At 37.8% G+C, this 23,509-nt stretch overlaps 1 protein-coding gene across 1 annotated transcript in view; it reads right to left on the bottom strand.

Moving 5' to 3' along the window:
- LOC108425541 (probable phospholipid-transporting ATPase IIA) overlaps window positions 1-23,509 on the bottom strand; it is a 66,908-nt gene that overhangs the window by 26,853 nt on the left and 16,546 nt on the right. The window contains exons 13-18 of the mRNA XM_017694247.2: window positions 17,010-17,122; window positions 14,935-15,144; window positions 7,289-7,450; window positions 4,278-4,370; window positions 4,094-4,177; window positions 367-537 (exon numbers count right to left, since the gene is read on the bottom strand). Of these exons, the coding sequence (XP_017549736.1) occupies window positions 367-537; window positions 4,094-4,177; window positions 4,278-4,370; window positions 7,289-7,450; window positions 14,935-15,144; window positions 17,010-17,122 (833 nt within the window). The remainder of the gene's footprint in view (window positions 1-366; window positions 538-4,093; window positions 4,178-4,277; window positions 4,371-7,288; window positions 7,451-14,934; window positions 15,145-17,009; window positions 17,123-23,509) is intronic.

Here is a 23,509-nt window from a genome sequence, read left to right as displayed (position 1 = left end):
AACAGGAAAAGTCAAAGTAACTAGAACTGCTATTTAACTGCATTGCTCAGGTGTTTGAACATTGGATAAAACTTCATAAGCTTTGGCTTAAACATTCTCTCAAAGCTGTCTCATCATAAAACTCCATTATCATGGCTGTAGTTTCAAATATACATTCTTTAGACATGTATTTCAAACATTTAGTCATGGAATTTTGTAAATGTTCACTGGCTTCTAATGTAGTGAGCTTTGATTCAGTGGGTTTTTTCTGTTCTTTTCAAAGTACTGGGAAATGTGTGGAATATTCCTCTGATGTTCTGGGCTAGTGCAACTGGACAGTTGATAAACAATAAGTTCGAGAATGCTGTGTAAATGTAGACATCCTACTTTAATGCCTGCATTACGCAGGATCTCCAGTGTTGGCCTGACGTCAGCCTGTAGCTGGTCCTCCACTCCTGTCAAACACAACAACTCCATCTCCATCTCTAGACTCTCAATGACTGTGGCAACCTTCAGAGAGCGGTCGTGCACACTCAGCTTGGCCTGGACATAGCGAGCCTGTAGGAGATAGAACCAGACATGGCGGCCTTCAGATGTAACCTCAGTGGCAGTGTTAGGTTATCTGACAGCCCATCACAATCGTGAGTAAAAGGTCCAGAGCAAGCTAGTTTCTAGTATCAATTGATGCTTCCCTTAAACAAACAGGCTTATGTTTTACAACATATATTTGGGCATTGGTGACCTATAGACATTAATTTACTAGCCGTCAACAGCAACATTTCCACATACTTCATAATATTTGTAAGGGTGTAATGATTTCAACGCAATGTTTTAATATACTGTGGCATGGCACTATTCAATAATTTAGCTATTTAAGATTTTTTAATTGTCAAACCAGATAATGTAGATGGAGCTTACAATGGAGCTTAGTATAATAAAAACATCAACACTTAAAACACTGAAAATCAAGATGAATTTTGATCTTAGAATCCAAAATCATATTGAACCTGAAAATAAGCTCACTGGACCAAAAAAAATGTATTTGTAAATGTAAACATGTATTTTTTTTCTAATATTTGGTTACATGTCCTGTGATTTAATAACACAACCAATCTTGTCAGATAAAGACCACAACAGTCTCTCTTATGCATTCCAATGCAAGAACTGGCTGCATATTTCAGTCAAAGTTTAAACATGCCAATTTCAGCATTTCACATGCTATTAAAGTTATGAACTTGGATTGAAGTTCTGGTTATTTTGCTGGCCAAACTGTTACAGGGTTCCATCATGTTTGTTGATTCTGTCACATACAGCCACCCTACAGTTGTCCTTTTGGAGTGTGGGAATGTTAAAGTTTTGCTTGAATATGAAGCCCAAAGGTAGTGTAAGAGTGGGCTAAAATGGACAGGAATTCTCAACACATTATTGTAATTCTGACCTGATAGGATTTGTGCTGTTTCATAGCAGCTGAAAATAAAGTTTGTGCATAGTTACACAAAAGTACTAGGGCTGTATACTGGCAGGTACTTATCACCATTATATAAAGAGGGACATAGATACAATACAATACAATACAATGACACAATATGATAAATGAAACTCATTATAAATGTACTTATAAAGAATTATATGAATGTATATTTATACTAAGGTGAGCAGGATTACATGATAAAAAAAATCAATTAAAATCTTCTAGGTTTAAGAGATGTGTTGTTTAGCATTATTTCAACAAAGCATTTTAGACCTTTTGGCTACTGTGGTCATTACTAATTTTTACATGACTATTTTATAACCACTCTTCATCTCTTACAACTTTATTAAGGCTATATTTGCATGATAAGTGAGCTCTGTTCTGGTTGTTCTGTATTGTGCCTCATTCAAAAAGCATTCAAAGCTGAAACACTATACCAATTTCAATATGAATGGGTGGAGCTTCACTGCTATAGGCTGAATAGGGCTGGATAGTGAACGGTACTTTTTGAAACTATATACATATAACGTCACACTTTATTTAAATGCACTTTTCCATTGTACTATGGGTCAGTTTTGTTGTTTTATCCATCATCCAATTTTACTGATCACTTAGTGGTTTTAGTAACAGCTCTCTTTTCATATTTTCAGCAGCCCCTTGCAAAAACATCACTTTGTAATCGCCTAACTTCATATGCAGAAGCTTCAAATCACAGTAACTCTGGCCTGAAGAAGCCGCTCAGAAAATCACTGCAATGTTCTACACACAGACAGCAAAATCATGCAGGATGAAAGCCTACAAGACGTCTGAGGATTCAGAGTTATAAATAAATGATCCCACAACATGAAGAAGACTAGATTGTTTGTTTTGAAGAATACTGAAAATTGTGCCCACAAATACTCCTATAAATTAAGTAAAGTCAAATGCCATAATATGCAGCTGCCAAATGCCAAATTGCAGCTTGGAGGGTGCAGCCCTCGACCAGTGAATGAGATAAAGCCAAGACAATGTGCGTGTGACTCACACAGGAACACACTCTCACTTGGTGAGTCACACATACTCTGAGTCATTGCCGCCCACTAGCGCACACACAATTACACAGTGCAGCAGTGAGAAAGGGGCCACAACGAGAAGAAACAGTCGTGTGTGTGTGTGTGTTTTTGTGTGTGTGGGTGGGTGTCTCTCCATGTGTGCGTGTGTGTACACATGTTCATAGACTGGGTAACCAACACTCTGACATTTTTGAGCAATCCCTGTGGAAAAACTTGTTGCTGCATTACTTGTTTTGAGACTATTATTGATGTTGGAAGGTTACTCAGCAACCAACATAGATATCTAATACTATTTCGGCACCTGGACATTTTGGCTATGATACCTATAAACAAGCGTCTGAACGGGCACGTCCGTTCCACTATAAACACGGAAAACAAGAGAACACAGGTTCTGGGCTTCTCCTTTCACGTTTCTCAGTATGTGGTCTTGTTTCTGTGTACATAACACACAGAGGGCTTCCAAAGCTCGCACATACATCAGAATCATGCTGATGACTTTACCACATGTCTTTTGGCATGGATTCTTCTGCAAATTGATGTGAAGGTCAGTTAAGATATGCATTATTTGAGAGTCAAATGATTTTCAGTCTACCGCATCTTCCTGCTGGATTCAACAGTCTGTAAAATTCATTTTTGTTAGTCACAGGGCAATGCTAAATCTGACTGCACACTTCTGGTGTTCTTTCTATAATGGGCTACAATGGGGACTGTAGCCTTTTATAAACCACTAATAGCTCTGTCCCAGAAGTCATGTATTTCATACTGATGTTTTACATCTCCGGTAAGGCAACTGAAGATTACAGTCAAAGATTACTCCTTTCGCCACAAAGTCTTTTACAATACTGGATCTGGTATACAAAACGTGCAGCTAACAATATGCTAGCATTAACTGATTTTTCAATGGACATTTTAATGAAATTTATGTATTAAATTATATAATATTTGGGAACTCAACAGCTTTTGGTAAAACCTATTTTACCTCAAATTTTGAGATTTGGGACTGAAAACATGCAAATGTAAAGCAAATGTACACCTCTGCTGGAGTGGGCTCATGGCTGCTGCTTTTATTTAAATGGCGCACATTAACGCATTTGCATGGTACTAGCTCCCCCTTCTGAAGAAACACTGGAATGCTAAACGTGAGCAACTTAGTGAGCGAGATCTAAATCTGTGTCTATAAGTTTAAAATATTAAAAAAAAAAAAACACTAAGTGCTTTCTGTCATTTTTGTGGCTATAGACACCTATGGGGAAGCAATGTATTATATTTCTCATCACTTTAGAATTCATCAGGCTTACATCTCCAACTCATACACTGATGCTGTACAAAAAATGCTTAGAATTTTCCTTAAATGGCATGTTGCATGTTGGGAAAACCCACCGCAGAGACATCACCTGAACTACTGTAGCCTAACTGTTTAGACTTCGTATGCTTTTCTTTGCTGGCTTCTTTATTATTGTAATTGTGGAAATTCATAAAAATAAAACTTTCTATGAAAGGTTCTGGACAAAAACTTTTTCTTTGTGTTAAAAGTTTTAAGATAAACATGGAAAATGCAGGCCATTATAGTAACCAATTACAGACACCTCACCTCAAAGTCTTGGTACTGCTCTTCTGTCAGAGACTTCTTTGCTACCACCAACACTCGCAACCCCTCACGAGCCATGTTTCCACACTGAGGGAAACAGAAACACCACACCACTCACTCTGTGCCATCACAAGTCAAAGATGTCTGTTATATTGTATTGTAGGTCCATTTTAATGTGTGTAAATACCTCTTCTTCGAGCCAATCATTATACTGGACAATACCAGACATCACAACATCAGCGCCCTTCATGTAGAAAGTGATCTCTCCAGTTGACTCATCCTAAGATTTAAAAAAAAAAAAAAAAAAAAGGAAAAGAAAAAACACAACATTAGAGCATATATTTATAATATAAAAATTTCAGTAACACTTTATTTAGGGGATAATATAGGGACTTTTAGGGAACACGACTCCTGTATAAGCACTAAATGACACATCAATACTTGAGTATTCATGAACAGCTTGTGTCAATATTTATAAGAGTAAAGGACCTTGTATTGATAATAAATATCAGGGGTGAAGAAAGTACAAATTTTCTGTACTTGAGTAACAGTATAAATAATAGTTTATATTGTAATACACTGCTCCAAAAAATAAAGGGAACACTCAAATAACACATCCTAGATCTGAATGAATGAAATATTCTCATTGAATACTTTGTTCTGTACAAAGTTGAATGTGCTGACAACAAAATCACACAAAAATCATCAATGGAAATCACATTTATTAACCAGTAGAGGCCTGGATTTGGAGTCACACACAAAATTAAAGTGGAAAAACACACTACAGGCTGATCCAACTTTGATGTAATGTCCTTAAAACAAGTCAAAATGAGGCTCAGTGTTGTGTGTGGCCTCCACGTGCCTGTATGACCTCCCTACATCGCCTGGCTATGCTCCTGATTAGGTGGCTTATGGTCTCCTGAGGGATCTCTTCCCAGACCTGGAGTAAAGCATCCGCCAACTCCTGGACAGTCTGTGGTGCAACGTGGCGTTGGTGGATGAAGCAAGACACGATGTCCCAGATGTGCTCAATCAAATTCAGGTCTGGGGAACGGGCAGGCCAGTCCATAGCTTCAATGCCTTCATCTTGCATGAACTGCTGACACACTCCAGCCACATGAGCTCTAGCATTGTCCTGCATTAGGAGGAACCCAGGGCCAACCGCACCAGCATATGGTCTCACAAGGGGTCTGAGGATCTTATCTCGGTACCTAATGGCAGTCAGGCTACCTCTGGCGAGCACATGGAGAAAAGAAATGTCACCCCACACCATTACTGACCCACTGCCAAACCGGTCATGCTGAAGGATGTTGCAGGCAGCAGATCGCTCTCCACGGCATCTCCAGACTCTGTCACGTCTGTCACATGTGCTCAACCTGCTTTCATCTGTGAAGAGCACAGGGCGCCAGTGGCGAATTTGCCGATCCTGGTGTTCTCTGGCAAATGCCAAGCGTCCTGCACGGTGTTGGGCTGTGAGCACAACTCCCATCTGTGGACGTCGGGCCCTCATACCATCCTCATGAAGTCGGTTTCTAACCGTTTGTGCAGACACATGCACATTTGTGGCCTGCTGGAGGTCATTTTGCAGGGCTCTGGCAGTGCTCCTCCTCTTCCTCTTTGCACAAGGGCGGAGGTAGTGGTCCTGCTGCTGGTTTGTTGCCCTCCTACGTCCTCCTCCATGTCTCCTGGTGTACTGGCCTGTCTCCTGGTAGCGCCTCCAGCCTCTGGACACTACGCTGACAGACACAGCAAACCTTCTTGCCACAGCTCGCACTGATGTGCCATCCTGGATGAGCTGTACTACCTGAGCCACTTGTGTGGGTTGTAGAGTCCGTCTCATGCTACCACAAATGTGAAAGCACCACCAACATTCAAAAGTGACCAAAACATCAGCCAGAAAGCAGAAAGGTACTGAGAAGTGGTCTGTGGTCCCCACCTGCAGAACCACTCCTTTATTGAGTGTGTCTTGCTAATTGCCGATAATTTCCACCTGTTGTCTATTCCATTTGCACAACAGCTGTGAAATTGATTGTCAACCAGTGTTGCTTCCTAAGTGGGCAGTTTGATTTCAAAGAAGTTTGATTTCCTTGGAGTTATATTGTGTTGTTTAATTGTTCCCTTTATTTTTTTGAGCAGTGTATATTAAGTAAAATATTATTTAAGTAAACGTAAAAAGCCCTAAGCCCTTTTAAGGTACTTTCCATTGAGAGGTGGCTGTCCCAAACATTGCTAGTTTCACAAGTTGAAATAGGGGTTAATGTTTTTGTATTTTTCAATGTTTTTAAGAGGGAAAAATATAATAATAATAATAGGGGGGAAAAAAAAAAAATCAAAATGCAGTCCCATGTTTTCATATCACTATCGAAACACAAACAGTTTTAGACACACCCCTGCATTTTAGAGCAGGAACTGAGGCCGCATCCCTGTCCCCTGTCCCACTATCTGGGACAATTTGTCTGAAAATGAAGAATTTTCACTAATTTTTTGTGGTTTAATGCTGATATTATGCCTTTATGTGTGTATAGCTGTTCGAAGTGTTTGTAAGTTATGCTCAAATTAGCTAAAAATTTTTCTTTCAAAACATTTGGTAAAGTTTCGGTAGCATTATGATTGTTCTGGAAGTGACAACACAGAATGTTGAAACATTTAATTTAAAAAAAAAACATTTTAAAATAAGCATAATCAAAATGATTTCAGTCTAAAGTCCAACTCTGAATGCCAATGATAAAGCAATGATAGGCATATTCAATATCTGTGTTACACTAAGTATAATCACTTTGTGGACAAATGATAAGATATTGTATTTTCCACTTAGCAACAAAGATTTATTTTTGGCAGCCTTAAGAGTTGTTGAAGGTGTTTGAAAGGATATGAATGTAAGCCCACATTAATTACTAGTTTCCTGAAATACACTAATACAGCCTCCTGTCCAGCCAAAAACAATAGTCAGCTATTTTCTCTTGGACAGAGTTAGTCATCAGGCTCAGAGGAGGGGAACGGCTTCCCAAGATGACCCCAGGCCTAAAGAGATAACTTTGTGAGGGGTTTTCTTGTATGGAAATTTGCAAAGGAACATGACAAAGCTCTGGAATATTTCATAATAACACATAACAACTAACAGAATTATTAACATTCTTTCCAAGGAAAACTGTATTATTAACATCAGTGTTTTGGCAGAGTGCGAGAGGTGAAACTTACTCGCACTATTATTCCCATGCGCTTGCTCTCGTAGGTGAAGGGGAAAATCTGCAGGATGGTGAAATTAAGTATTTGCCCACTAGGGGTCCTCAGCTGCATAGAGGATTGATCTCTTCCCACCAGGGTCAGCCCCACACTTTCTGTCCACTGCACCAGGGACACCTAGCGCATGAGAGGGAAAGAATAAGACAAAAGTGAACATTTCTCCCTTACTGTACTGTACAGTCATATGCAAAGGCTGAGGCACCCAAAGTCAAATAACATGTTTTGCTAACTTTCTGAGTGAAAATAACAAAACATCCTCTACTGAGAACATGTTCTGCACATTTTAATGCACATTTACTGTTTATTTATTGAATTTAACATACTGGAAGAAAAAACTAAAGATAAAATATGGCCTGTGCAATAGCTATGGCATATGTTATGTTTTTTTGAGTATGTTAAAGTCAAAATCAATAAAGCAATGGAAATTCTGCACAAACAAAATTGCAAAATTGCAGAAAAATGCAATATTGTTGTCTGTTCCCTTTTAGATGTGTTAACTTATTTTCACTTAAGTAAATCAACTGTATGTCATGATTTTGCTCCAAATGTTTGAGGCTATGGAAACTGCTCTCATGGAACTACAGCATAAGTGAAAGTGTTAAGACATCATGAAAATATAACTGACCTACATAACAATACTTAGAAAAGCTGCTATAAATATTTGTGCACACACACACACACACACACACACACACACTTTTCGCTTTCACCTTTTTCACACCAATAATAACATATACAATGTGGATTTGAATATTATAAATATTTTAAATAAAAAAGTCAAAATTTCAGTGAAATCTGTGAACAAATAAATGATGTAAATGATAAATAATATGCAGTTATAATTTTTTTTTTCATTTTTTTGTAAATGTATCTTGAGATCTCCACTTCTGAAACACGCTAAATTCAACACATTAATTTTATGATGCTTTATACAGATTTCATATTATAAAATCTCTGTCCACCATTTTGGACACCAAAATGTACATTTTTATTTTCTGCTTCCTCATATCCTACTAACTGCTTAAAACCTGTAAAGCTGTACATGATTAATATTTAATCGCACGCAAAATGTCAACACTTCCGGTCAAATGACACATTTTAATGATTGACACATTTAAAGTGAAAATAACACATGATCTTCAGAAAACATACTTAAATATTAGGAAAATAAAATTATAAAATGTGTTATAATGTTTGCACCAGGCACACTTTATGTTTCACCCCCCCTCCCCTTAAACATGCTAAATTCAGTAAATAAACAATAATTGTGCATAAAAATGTTTGTTTTCTACCAAGGATGTGTTAACTTATTTTCATCACAAAACAAGTCATTTCACCATGGGTAAAAACTTGCTTATGATCTTATTGGAAACAAACTGGTTTCATATTATTAGAAACTTTTGAACTGTACTGTAGTGTTGTCAAGTTTATGTAAACATAAAAAAAACTTCTTTCAATTCACAACAAAATCAAAATCATTCACATTCTCAAAGATGAAATTTAAACTACAAAAGCTGTTACCCAAGATTTGCGAGCAGATTTGTACTAAACTACCATCTACTTTTCAATGGACACACGAGGATAAAACAAACCAGATGACATCCATTAGTGTAATGCTAAAAAGGGGGGCATTTCTGGGAGGCAGAAGTTATTGCCCAATAACTTCCAGACCAGAGGTTAGGGAGAGATCAAAAACCCTATTTCTTATGCCCTTTGCAACTAGCTGCTAATGACATATCTCACAGCATCCAGATGGGCAGAGAAAGACCAAAAGTAACCAGGTTCCGCTGCCAAACTGCAACCACCACAATCAAGAATCGAGTCCGGTCCCTGCTGCGTTCATATGACTGCTGAGTACTTCTGTGTTTTTTCTTTTTTTGTAAAGGTCTCAGAGGTACGCAAGAGCTGTCTTTCCTCGCTTGCAACAGAAACATTATCAAAAATCAGACATTACTTCAAAGTCTGCATGATATAGACAACATACAACCAGTTTTGTGATTATACTGTGATGATACACCTTGCATTATATTAAATTAAAAACAAAAAGCTGGGGATATGTTATGACAAAGATGATTCACTTTTCTTCAGTGCTAAAATGTCTGCATTTTATACCGTTTACTGCATTTGTAACTACAGAAAAACTGCAATTTGCTAAAATGCTATCAGGGAACTACACAATGATGTAGTTTCATTTAGATGTAGTCCAAGTTCCATATTTCTCAAATAGAATCAGCATCAGCAGTGTCAGTATAGGCATTAGTAGATACACTACTGTGCAAGTGTTTTAAAAAATTGAAGAAAAAAAAATCTCAGAAAAACATGAATATTACAATAAATACAAATAATACAAATAATAATAAAACATTATTATGTATATCAGTGTGTTTATTTAACCATTCCCAAACTTCTCAGGATTACGGGTGGCACGGTGGCGTGGTGGGTAGCGCTGTCGCCTCACAGCAAGAAGGGCCTAGGTTCGATTCCCCGGAGCGTGACTGGGTCCTCTCTGTGTGGAGTTTGCATGTTCTCCCCGTGTCTGCGTGGGTTTCCTCCGGGTTCTCCGGTTTCCTCCCACAGTCCAAAGACATGCCGTCAGGCCAGTTGGAAATGCTACATTGCCCCTAGGTGTGAGTGTGTGAGTGACTGTCTGTGTGTGTGTGTCTGTCTGCCCTGCGATGGACTGGTGACCTGTCCAGGGTGTATCCTGCCTCCCGCCCAAAGACTGCTGGGATAGGCTCCAGCACCCCCCCGCGACCCTGATGGAGAAGCGACTTAGAAAATGGATGGATGGATGGATGGATAGATGGATGGCTAATCAATACATTATTATTTTAAATCAAGGGTGCTGACTTTGTTTTTAATCTACCTCAGAAGATAACTACTTTTTGAAAATAAAAAAAAAATCTTGTCTACTGCATTTTTTTTTTTTTTGGAATCTATTTTAATAATAATGCATTTCCACAAGGACAAGCCCATTTATTGCCAAGATGAATGCCAAGAGGTTTTAATTAATGTGCTTTGGTGCCTAAGACTTTTGCACTGTCCTGTACACTGCCAGATGTGGTGCAAGTACATTTTTCATTCATTAGGGTTTAAAACAATGTAAACATACCCTCAAAGGCACAACAATCTTTTTAAGGTCCAACTGTGTAAGAGGGGCACCAACCAGTGACACTTTATTACCTTATATCAGATATAGATAGACTCATAATTTCCAAATCATGTCCTTACAATCTAGAGATAAAAATTAACAAACCGTGCAGCCCAACTTTCAAGTAGGGTTGAAGGATTATTAATTTAATAAAATCAAAATATGAATTGGCAAAAAAGGACTGCAGCTTAAACTGATTTTCCCCCAGATTGCATACAAATTTTTGAGGTAATCACATTTGAACTGCAATCACAAAACTGGTTCAAATAATGCAATTATATGTTTTTTTCTCAAATCGTCAAGCTTTAACTGGAAGGCTGGCAAATGAGAAGCTTGAGGGTTCGGGTGTTGGTAATATGACATCCCTTTGTTTATAGTCAACTTGTGGCCATGGTTGGCACTTCCTCTTTTGGCAACATCTGTCGAGTCCAACATGAACTGTTAAACTATAAATAGTAAGGCTATGCAGTTTACTGAGCTTCCAAATACCATCTGTACACTGTGTGCACAATTATTAGGCAAGTGAGTATTTTGACCATATTATCATTTTTAGGCATATTTTCTAACTCCAAGCTGGATAAACTTGAATGCTTAATGGATTTAAGCATAGCAGGTGATGTGTATCTGTGTAATGAGGGAGGGTGCGGCCTAAGGAGGTCAACACCCTATATCAAGGTGTGCCTAATCATTAGGCAGCTTTTTTCTTTAGGTAACATGGGCCAAAAAAGAGATGGAACTGACTCTGAAAAGTTAAAAAAATACCAAAAGTCTCTCAGAGGGATGCAGACCTCTTGAAATTGCTAAGATATTGGGGCGAGATCACAGAACCATCAAACGTTTTGTTGCAAATAGTCAACAGGGTCGCAAGAAACGTGCTGAGAAAAAAAGACGCCAATTAACTGCCAAGGATTTGAGAAGAATCAAGCATGAAGCTACCAGGAACCCATTATGTTCCAGTTCTGTCATATTCCAGAACTGCAACCTAGATGGAGTATCAAGAAGTACAAGATGTTCAGCGCTCAGAGACATGGCCAAGGTAAGGAAGGCTGAAACCCGACCAGCACTGAACAAGACAAATAAGGTGAAGTGTCTAGACTGGTCCAAGAAGAATCTGAAGACAGATTTTTCAAAGGTTTTATGGACTGATTAAATGAGAGTGACTCTTGACGGACCAGATGGATGGGCCCGTGGCTGGATCAGTAACGGGACAGAGCTCCACTTTGAGTCAGACGCCAGCAAGGTGCAGGTGGGGTACTGGTATGGGCTGGTATTATTAAAGATGAGCTGGTTGGACCTTTTCGGGTTGAAGAATCAACTCCCAAGCCTACTGCCAGTTTTTAGAAGACACTTTCTTTAAGCAGTGGTACAGGAAGAATCTGCATCTTTCAAAAAGACAATGATTTTTATGCAGGACAATGCTCCGTCACATGCATCCAACTACTCCTCTGCATGGCTAGCCAGTAAAGGCGTTAAAGATGAAAAACTTATGACATGGCCCCCTTCCTCACCTGACCTGAAGCCAATTGAGAACTTGTGGGCAATTCTTAAATGGGAGATTTACAGTGAAGGAAAACGGTACACCTCTCTGAACAGGGTCTGGGAGGCTGTGGTTGCTGCTGCACAAAAAGTTGATCGTCAACAGATCAAGAAACTGGCAGACTCCATGAATGGAAGGCTTATCACTGTTATTGAAAAGAAGGGTGGCTGTATTGGTCACTATTTTTTTTTTTTCTCAGAAATGTTCACTGGAAAGCTTTGAGTTGTTTGTTTATAATTCTCACTTGAACAGATGAAAATAAAAAAGTGAGATGGGAAAATGTGTGTTTTTCATTTAGCTGTGCCCAATAAGTGGGCACATATAGATATTCTCCTAAGAAAGCCAAAACTTCACTTTATTTTTCTTAAACATTCATGTGTGAGGTTTATCAACATTTTGGATTAACCGAAAGCACTGTAGTTGGTCATTAATAAAAATAATCCTCAAAAATTAAGACTTACCTAATATATGTGCACACAGTGTATATCTACATTTAAATCAGGATCTAAAGTCCATAATTTGCTTACTTCTTTCCTGTGAATAAAGTGTTTGGAGTGAACAGTAACAACTATGTCTATGTGAATGTTTAGTCACCGTCTCAGTGCATGTACACATTAAGTCAAAAGGCATGCAGGGTTACGCCTTTTGGTATTAGGAGTGAGTGTATCTGCGTAGGCCCAGCACAGGCCTGACAAGGGCCTGCCTGCGTCACCGCCAAACCACACACCACTGCTGACCTTGACTTAATCCCAGTGCCCAAAAATGAGCATATGCACAGGAGCACATATGTTGAACAAATCAGCACAGCAAACCACATTCCACCTTCTGGGATTATTTTTAGTCTGAGAAAATGTTAATAGGCTAATCTACTTAGCAGATTTCATTCACAGGAGACACAAGAACAAGGTTGGAGACATGGAAAAAAATATGGAATAGAACTATTGACTAAACAAGTCTTCTCAGGTATGACGCACCAAAAAGACATGTCTCAAAATCATCCTGCTAATCACAGCCAGGTCAAGAAGCAGAGAAAATCTTACTGAATGATCTAATCTGGGAGCAATATCTAGCAACAAAGGCCCCTGAGCTAAATCAGGAACAGCCCCAACAGCCCTTCCAAAAATCTCTGAAAAATACAAAATCAAAGTCTCCCAGGTTTTCTTCCATGGTAAATGTTTTCAGACAATCTACCTTTTGCTTTATCAAAGCCATTAGCCTAAATCACAAAGACAAAACATAGATTAAACTCCTTATTAGAAGGAACTTTGAAATTTGATACTGTGGCATGAAGCAGTAACCTCGAAACTACCAGAGGACAAACAGATGTTCTTCAAACCATTTCTATCCTTTTTCATTCAGGTACAGCCAGGGCTGCATGACAAGGACCTAAAACTTAAACGGAAAGTTGCCATGGCAATATGAGAAGCTACCATTTCACATTGAAAAGAGTATTCATAGAGAACTCAGTCAAAACTTATCTTCTGAGGATGTAAGTGATTTATCCACTACTGTCTTCACATCTTCATCAGTATGTCAATGTTAATTTTGCATTTGAGACCAAACCAACAACCCAAACCTTCCTTTTAACTCTGTATGCATGACGTTAATAAGTATTCATTGTAATCAACCCGTTGTCTCTGACTTTTAAATTACTGCTTCAGGCTTTACAGGGAGACTCACTTTAGAGCATGGACACCATTTTTCTTCTGACTCAGTAACGCTACTTCTTTCAGGTTTAACAAAAAAAAAATCTTACATAGTACTGCTTTAACTAAATTGCAAAAAATGCTATATCGCATCATTCACTAGCCAACTGTCAGTATTCCCTGAACACCTTTTTCTGTATAGGCTCACATAATGAATAAAGGCATGAAGGTCTTTATGGTGATGAATGTTTGTTGTAACAGTAGCCATTACCGCTTCACCTATTTTAGGCAGATTAAGAATAGTCATCACATTTAAAGCATATACAAGCTAGTTTGTTAAGAATAGATTAGATTTGAAAGCACGTTTACTTTGTAATTGGCCAAATCACTCGCTTTACATGCAGGAGACACACCACTGCTCTTAAGTTAGACACTACTTCTAAAGCTTCATTTTCGGCAATCTAATTGCATCACTCTCGGGCTCCGCGCAGGTAATGTAATTCGATCCGTTCTGTCATTACAGCCCTTAACGATGCTGTCATTGAGGACACTCACAGCCCTAGTTACAATGCCAATCCCATCCTTTAGAAACAGAGTTTTACCTACTTTTTATTTTTAAATTAAAATGTATTTTTAATGTTTATTATTAATAAAGATCATTTTACCAATTCCATTCTTCTATAAATTTTTACTGATTTTTTTACTTTGACTCAGAGTTCACAATCAGCATCAGCCAGGAAGTCAGGATAAGAACTGGCTTATCACCTGTAGTTATCTGTTTGTAAATGTTTCCATAGAGAACATTAAAACTATAATCTGTAATGTCTGCAAAAAAAAAAAAAAGCTGTCTCATTTCTGTGCTATTATCTTTGTTGTCTATTACATAAAAATACATAAAATTGCTGTCATTCTGTAAAGAACCTAGAATTGGCCATAAATATATACATAAAAACAAAAGAGGATCAGTGCTTGCCTATTTCTGGAAAGGCCATCTTCATTGCAAAAAGTGACATCTTGGCAAGCAAAATCATCCTAAATCTGGTTAATATATCTAATATTTCTAATTTGTGACTGCTGTAAGAATATTATGAAGAATATTTAATATTATTTGACTTATTTCTAGATAAAGTAATTTTATCTGATAAAATGTCATTCTACTGGCAGATAATTTTGCTTGTTGTAAGAGATAATGCACATGATGTTGCTCTCAAAATGAGAAATTTCAGACAAATTTGACTAGAAACAGTGGTTTGGTTCTGAGTGTTACCTCATCAGGGCTGGAGGCCTGGTAGACCCTGCATGTGTCCTCATAGTGCTGCTCAGCCTCTGCCTGGTCCGTTACTCCATTCGCCTCGTACACAGGGGTCACGTTGTGAACCAGTGCAATGGCCTTCACTGCTTCATGCACCCTGCTGCTGATAGTCTTCCTCACTTTAGTGGTGGCTGGCGCTCTAGAGGCTGGAACGTCATGAGGAGGCTAAAGAAAGACATTGTTTTTTATTTTTCATGATAATAATGATGATGTTAATGATGAATATGACAATGATTAGTTCTGTGCTTAGTTTTTAAACTATTTAGGTTTTGTGTGTAAAGTGACAGAGAAAAAAAAACGTTTTTCCCCCATTTTGAGTACATTCTGGTGTTAATATTTGATCCACTGTAGACATGCTACATTTACATAGCAAATAATGATATGTAAACACCATGGTGTTTAAGAGAACCAACACAACCATAATTCCACGGCATGTCATATACTAATGACAGTAAAACCTCTTGACAGACTGCAACAAAATGATTAACTATCTGTCGACCAAAGATCCATCTGGATGCCTTTGTCTGTGTCCTTCACAAGGAGATATAAATACTTCCAGATGCATTGGAAAAATATGGAACAATAAGCTTTAGCATTTTGCCAAACCTATTTTTAGGTCCTACGCTTCAGGGGTTAATGGCAGAGTTATTAAATTAGCTGCTAACAGGCAGCGAACTAGCAAATCCTGTTTCCTGCTCTAATGACCTCTGATGTCAAAGGGACAAAACATGTCCGTAAGGGTCACAAGGCAATGGCTGAAAGCCTGGCCTCTTTGCTTAGCTTACCTAAAAGAACTCTCAAAAACCCCTTTTTGCTGTTTTGCAGCTTTCCATAGCAGTTAAATGAACTCGACCAGGTGTGAAAAACACTGTGTGCATGTGACTTTTACTGGAATATCCACATTTAACAACATCAATCATCAATAACACAACAGAGTTTCTTTATATTATAATTTTCTTTTTGGTCACAAATTAAGGACCCTTTCATCAAGTACAATGTGTAAAGTTCACTTCAAAGGGGATTTTTCAAAAGAGAAACTTACCATCTCTAACTTCCCTTCACAGTGATGGTGATAGGAAGTGGGGTGATGCTGCCTACAATGCAACTATATATTTGCTATCCAAAATGACCAATGAGGGTATATGCACTTTCCGAATTGATATGTATGTTGAAAATAAAGTGGTAAATGCAAAGAAAGTAGTATTTAGCCTTACAGCGCACACATGCATACACATCTGATTTAGGTCAAAAGCTAATCACAAAATATCATAAAACTAGACCATTCATAATTATTACATAATTACCATAGTGTAATTATTTGAGGTGCTCGCAATTATTTAAACAGACTGTAATCATTATGCACAGAGTCATTTGAATATACAGTCTTAATATGCTGCAATAAACAAAAGTGAATTGAGAGCGGTGAGGCAAATAAATGTAAATAAAAGACAGAAGTGAATGCATTCATTTAGACATTAGACACTTAAGAAAAACAAGTTATAACTTCTAACTTCATAAAATGTTTATAGGTTAGCACTGAGTAAAGTATGTACCTAATTCTAACGTTTTAGTGGGCAGGCTGGAAAATTAGTGGCCTTTTTTGCTCATATTTTCATTCCCGTGAAGAATATGTTGCTTTGCTTAACTTTACAAATAATTATGTGCAACTGTAGACATTTTTGTATTGATTCAACAGTACAACCAGTACTAGCTACTATGTAATCATAGCTAAAATGGTTAATCAGCCATTTAGGCACTTTAGGCTCACACAATGAACACACATGAACCACATTTATGCATATGCCAATATAGATGTCCATTTCACGATCATGACATAAAACAACACCTCAGGCATCAGGCAGCATGTTCTTAACCATTTCATGTAATGATTTTCAGATGTCTAGTCACCAGCACTGTGAACAATTTGGACACTAACTAGGACTGTGCATTTCAGAACCATTCTAACTGACTTTATTTACATCTTAAAAATCTTAATTGGATGCTTGCATAACACAGTTGTGCTTATTTACCTGAGTGTAGGCACTGAACACATGACTCTGCACCTCATCCATGGAGTCCATTCCGTAAGCCACAGTTCCAAGATGCAGACGCCGGAACACCATTTCGTTCTGGGTGAGAGTCCCTGCAGCAACAAAACATTTGGCATAGTAATTTTTAGCTGGACAAAGAGGTGTCTATCAAACCACACTGAATGTAAATGAGACAGCTGTGGGAGTTCGAATGACTGCTAACAATTGACTTGATGTAAACAGGGTAAGATTTTTGGCCTTACAAAATATGATATTCTGAGCTGACAATACCAATAAGACACTGAACAAGACATAGAACAAGCCTTCGTTGTATCATTGTTACACAAAGTTAATACTGACACCGTTTCACCTGGAAAACATCTGTTAGCAGTCAAAAAGTCACAAGTTTGAGGATATATTCGTGGAACAAGGTTGAACAGATTAAACTTGACTGTGGTCGCCTAATATTTTGTTAGGTTACAATACATTTTCATTTAAAAAGGCAAGTTTCTACATTATTCAATCAATGTTGATGTGAATAAAGTCATTCATTGTGGTTTAATAATGAATTAATTTACAGTGGTGGTGATAGGACACTGGGGTTGTAATGTCTTCAGTGCAAATACAGTCTTTCTATTTACTATCCAAAATTATCAGTGAGCCTAGAGTGAGTCTTTATGTGAAATGTTGACAATAGCAAAATAGTGGTAAAGTCACCCAAACTTAGGGGTGCGGGAAAAAAAAAAAATCAATTCTTAGATGCATCACGATGCGGAAGTGACCGATTCTGAATTGATTCACAAATGTCAAAAATCGATTTTCTAAATATTTAATTTATAACAATGTTGAGAGGACGCAAAACGTTCAACCTGGAAGTGTGGAAGCGCAGTGCCTGGACACTCTGTTGCGGCACATAACAAAAACACTACTGGATGAGCGAGAAATCAGACCGGCTCTGCATTAAAGCCAGGTTAGGTCAGGAGTCTCAACCCAAGTGTTAAGAAGAGCCATTTTGTCCTTTCAACAAAACTCAAACCACCTCGGCAGCCACAACATTCATGTCCAGTATGTTTCAGTGTGCGATAATGTCCTAGTATAAGTTAAGTTAAAAATATAAACGAAAACGCGTACTTACTTTGCTCTGCTTTAAGCTTTAGCTCAGCTGTAGCTGCTTTCCTCTAGTCTCTGCCAGAAAACTTTTCCTCTAAAGTAGATCAGTTTCTTGTAAAATGTCTCTTAACGTTTGACTGTTCTATGAGGATGAAGTTGCTTCAGCTTCTTGTTCGAATTTTCCCATTCCACCTTAAATTCTGACTGAGGCGCCGAATGTAAATGCGACACCAATTAAGGAACGGGAAAATTTGTAAGAGAAGCTGACTTCATCTTCGCAATTTTTTAGTGCTTGACAGTCTCTCACTGCAGATTTAACTTGCCAGGAAACCAGCTGCGCCGTTTATGAATGCGAATAACGCATTGTTGCTAAGTGACCTGCAGTCTGAGTCTCACCTGTGAAACAGCGCTTACATGCTGTGTTGTACACGTCCCATTTCGAAGATATTTTACTGACACAGCGGTCTCCCCACTCTCTAGAACTAGACCAAAACCTAAGTTACAAAATCACAAAAAAAATGCCGCTGGGTCTTATTTCACCGTAACTGTGCATTGTATCGCAGATTAGTGGCAGCAGCGTCTCATGTGCTCCAAGCAATAGCAGTGAATGAAAGCCTTCTAGTTCACTTGCTACATCACTTCCATTTGATTTATTGATAAAAGATATTGGAAATAAATTCATTATGGATCATTACAAATACTTTGCTTTAAAAGTACAAGTCCTGAGACAGCAGGAAAATAGGAATCCTTTATAGAAGATAAAAAAAGATCCATCGATAATCGTTTTAGAATCGCATCGCAGTCCTCTGAATCGTAATCGAATCAAATCGTGAGGTGCCTAGAGATTCACACCCCTAGACAAAATAGTCTATGCTGCCATATAATACTGGGCTGGACTATACTGCTATATAATAACTTTCGGTGATAGTTTTCAGAAACATGAAGAGCTTCAGACGCCTGGTCCTATCACCACCACTGTGAATAATTCTGACTTGGCAGGTTTCTGTACAACGGCACATTTTACACCAAACTACTCTGAATGCCTTTGTTTACATCTCAATGACTGAATTAAACAGAAATAAAAAAAAAATAAAATAATCAGTGGAATTCCACCAAAAGGTGACCATTTTGTAAAGTCTAAGATCACATTATTGTATATTGCTTTAAATAACCCTAATCTTCTACTTTGCATTTTGTAAGTATTATTTTTGTTATTTTTTTTTGAATGACAAATTTTTTTTTCTGTGAAAATAAAAAGGTTCCTGCCAAGTTTACTTGCATTTTCATGGTCATTTATGAAATGAGGAAAGAAAAAACAAACACCCAATAGTCCAATCCATATCTTTTTTTTTCAGAAATACATACATTTTCTTTCAATAAACCTGTAAAATTAAGAAAAACGGTACTTTCTATAATGGTGAAGAGGAAGTTACAGTGTAGCAGAAATGTGGGTGGGCCTTTACTGCCCTCAGTCAGAGAAATGAAGCAGATGCACAGAAGGAGTGAAAAAGTTAATGGCTTATTAATGACAAAAAGCTTAGGGTGTGTTTCCTGACACCTCAGCGGGGCCCTATTCTGCTTGACAGCGTTTTAGCCATGTCTGAGACATGTCCACCACTTACATTACAGCAAGCTCTCTCTCTCATCAGTGCATATGTGGGAAAGCATTTATCATTTTATAGGGGGCCAGCGTCATAAATCTGAAAAGGAGATTCTAACGAGAGAGACTGGGACGAGAGCCTTTGGGTTACATTTGATTTAAAGTTGTAATAAGTGGCATGTCTTTGCTGAGAGCACGCAGCCTGAGCCCCATGGGAAAGGTTTGAACTAGCCCTGAGCTACTGTCCACAACCCTTAAAAAACACTTCAACACTATCACCTCTCACCCTTAAAACCGCACATTGCTTTCATTTCAGACCCTCAAATGCTCACTGGATTACAGAGCATAAATCTATCTCTGCTTCTATGCTCCTACTATTGAACATCTTTCCATGGTTGCCCCTATTACTTGAAGAACCTCAATTTAAAACCAACTGAATAAATTTTATCTTCTATAAGACTTGCCAAAATGTTTGCTAATGCATATTTTATATTCTCCTACTGGTCCCTCACCTACTGGTCCGTAAGAAAAACAGCCTAGTGGACATCCCTATTTATATGTATTTTGTGCTGCACTGTGTTTTTACATCTTTTTAAAGGCTTTATTGTTAATATTTTTCCAATAATGCATTTTGTGATGCATGTGATTCATAAAAATACATTTAACCTAAAACTGACATTTAAGACGCACTTGGCCAAAATGTTTCTGCTTTTGAATAAACACTACCTATTAAAAAGAACACACTTTTTAATTATTGGTGAAATCTGCTTTTAAAAAGTGAGCAAAAATTTGACCAAGCAAGGAAATGGCATTATGTTTTAGCTATATGTTGCACTATGGATCTGGTATTTGTGAATTTTTTTCACCATTTCAAAAACTGAAGCTACAGATGCCATCAGTGTTGTTACGGGCTGTATGCTTCTGTTGTTTTAATATATTTCGCATATTGAGAAGGATGTCATGTATTTCAGTGGTAGAGAAGTCTTTGGGCACCATACCTCATCTTGATACTTGACACGACTGAGATAAATTACTCCGAACATCCACTGTTTATCTACTGCTGCTACTCAAACTGAACAAGTTTCAGCACTAAATTGTGTCCGTACACCCTTAGTATTTTAGAATCTCTGAAAGGCTATGCATGGTTTGTTATGTTTCAAATACACATTTACTGGGCTGCATGTGTTCCAGTACATCTGTATCAAGTATTCAGTTTACATAGTGGCGGCTGTGAGCTGAGAGAGTGCAAAAACTATAGATTACCTGACAGCCTCCAAGGACTGGGTTGAGAAACAGGTGCAAATTATGTTATTATATTTACAGGGTCCACATGCTTTTTAAAAAGTGCAAATCCATGATTTTTCCATGACATAAACAGAAATTTCCATGTCAAATGTAGAGCATAGTGCTGGGTGATACCATCTATACTGGTATACTGTGAAATTAACATACCATATGATATTGCTTCCCTGTTTTAGTGATCTTTCTAGTGATATATCTGATTGATAAGGGGTGCACTTTTTTTGCACTTTACTCGTGGTATGCAAGCCCTGATGGTTAACAGTTAACAGCCATTTGCTTAAAATCCAAACATACCACAACATAAGGAAGTTTAGGAAGCAGGAGTTCATTAACTTTATTAATGTAAACTTCAATATCATCTGATAGTGTAATACAGTAATACATTAGAAAATATTGCAATAGTGAATTTTACCACCCAGCACTAATTTTACATCTACAGCTGTTGAGTAGAAGACCTACATTTTTTAAATATAAATTTAACACTTAAACATTGTTAACTACTAAGTCAGAATGCAGTTTATATGAAAAGACTGTGCCAGTGAAATTGAAATTGGCCCATGTATCATGTATCTGCACCAGGATTAACAGTCCAACATCAGAAAACAGATGTCATCCAAAACTACATATTTTGTTTTCACTCCTCAGTCATCTCATACTTAGCCCTAATCATCCAAGATTTTTTTTAATGTATTTACCCCCCCAAAAAATTTGTCTAGTTTGCCACATCCAAATGTTTCAGATCATCCAACTCATTTTAACATAAGGCAAAGACAATATGAGTAAGCACAACATGCAGCTTTTAAATGATCATTCCATTTCTTGAAGATAAAGATCATCACACATTGCACCCCTCTAAACCTAATAACTGGTTGTGCCACCCTTGGTAGTAACAGTTGCAATCTAATGTTTGCAATAACTTGTGATGAGTCTTTTACATTGCTGTGGAGGCATTTTGGCCGACTCTTCCTTGTAGAATGTTATTTATTCGGCTACATTGGAGGATTTTTTCAGTATGAGCTGCCCGTTTAAGGTACTTGCCACAGCATGTCAATGGGATTCAAGTCAGAACTTTGACTTAACCACTCCAAAACCTCAATTATGTTTCTTGTGAGCCATTCAGAGGTGGACTCACTTGTGGGTTTTGGATCAACGTCCTGCTCAGTAAGCCAAATGCGCTTGAGCTTTAGGTCACAAACTGATGGGCAGACATTCTCCTTCAGGATTTTCTGATAGTTTATGTCCTGCAGAAGCAAAGCAGCCCCAGGCCATCACACTACCACCACCATGTTTGACCATATATGATGTTCTTATGGTTAGCTTTACACTTTATTTAACAAGACCCATGTCTTCCAAAAAGTTCCACCTTTGACTCATCAGAATATTATCTCAAAAGTCCTAGGGATCATCCAGATGTTTTTTGGCAAATGCAAGATGAGCCTTTGTGTTCTTTTTGGTCAGCAGCAGTTTGAGTTCTGCAATTTTGTCCAGTGACTTTCTTATTGTGAAATTGTGTACAATGACCATAATTGCGGAAAATGAGGACAGCCTTTCGTCAGATGTTCGTCTGGGTTCTTTCGTGACTTTCTGTGTGAGCTGTCAATGCGCTCTTGGTGAAATTTTGGTAGGTCAGCCAATCCTGGGAGAGTTCACTACTGTTCTGAATTTTCTCCATCTGTGGATAATGGCTCTCACTGTGATTTGCTGGAGTCCCAGAGCCTGGTTTTGAGCCTGGCTGAAGTCCCAAAGCAATGGCTTTGTATCGCCTTAGAACATGGCATTGCTTTTTAATGGCTTTTTGAGACGTTCTAATGCTTCTCATTGCCAGAAAGGTTCTTTCTTAGTGATGTTTAGATACAACAGGTCTGGCAGTAATCACGTCTGGTTGTGGCTAGTGAAACTAAACCCAGGAGTTAACTAAATTTGATTGACGTGTTGATTTAGTAGTTAAAGTGGCAATTAATTTTTCCCTTTGGGCCAGGTAGGGCTGAACAGGACTTCTCCTTCAATAAATTAAATCATCATTTAAAACCAGCATTTGTGTTTACTTGGATTATCTTTGTCTAATATTAAGTAGTTTGATGATCTAAAACATTGAAATGTGACAAATGTGCAGAAATAGAAGAAAGTGGGAAGGGTTTTGTGTGCAAGTGTGCAGCATTGTGTGCAAGTGTGAGTGTATTATATCTATATATAAGCACTGTGACTATCAGTGAATGTTACACCTTAGCTAGCTGAGATTAATGTAAGTAAATATGATGCTAGTCCACACGTAGATCTTGCACTGTTTTTTGCCATCTAGACCCTTCAGTATTTCAAATGTAATGAAATGATGAACCGCATAAGAAAAAAGTCCAGAAAATTTCATGACTTTTCCGACACATCATTTTCACTTTTTTTTATGTTTGGTTCCAAAGAAAATGTTGTTCAGTCCATTTTAATATTCTGCTATTTTCTAACCTTTATATTTTAAAGTCATCAAAACATACAA

Source organism: Pygocentrus nattereri, chromosome 9, assembly GCF_015220715.1.
Source record: "Pygocentrus nattereri isolate fPygNat1 chromosome 9, fPygNat1.pri, whole genome shotgun sequence".
Lineage (NCBI taxonomy): Eukaryota > Metazoa > Chordata > Actinopteri > Characiformes > Serrasalmidae > Pygocentrus > Pygocentrus nattereri.
Note: the sequence above shows the minus strand (reverse complement) of the source record. Positions and strands in the feature narration are given on the sequence as shown.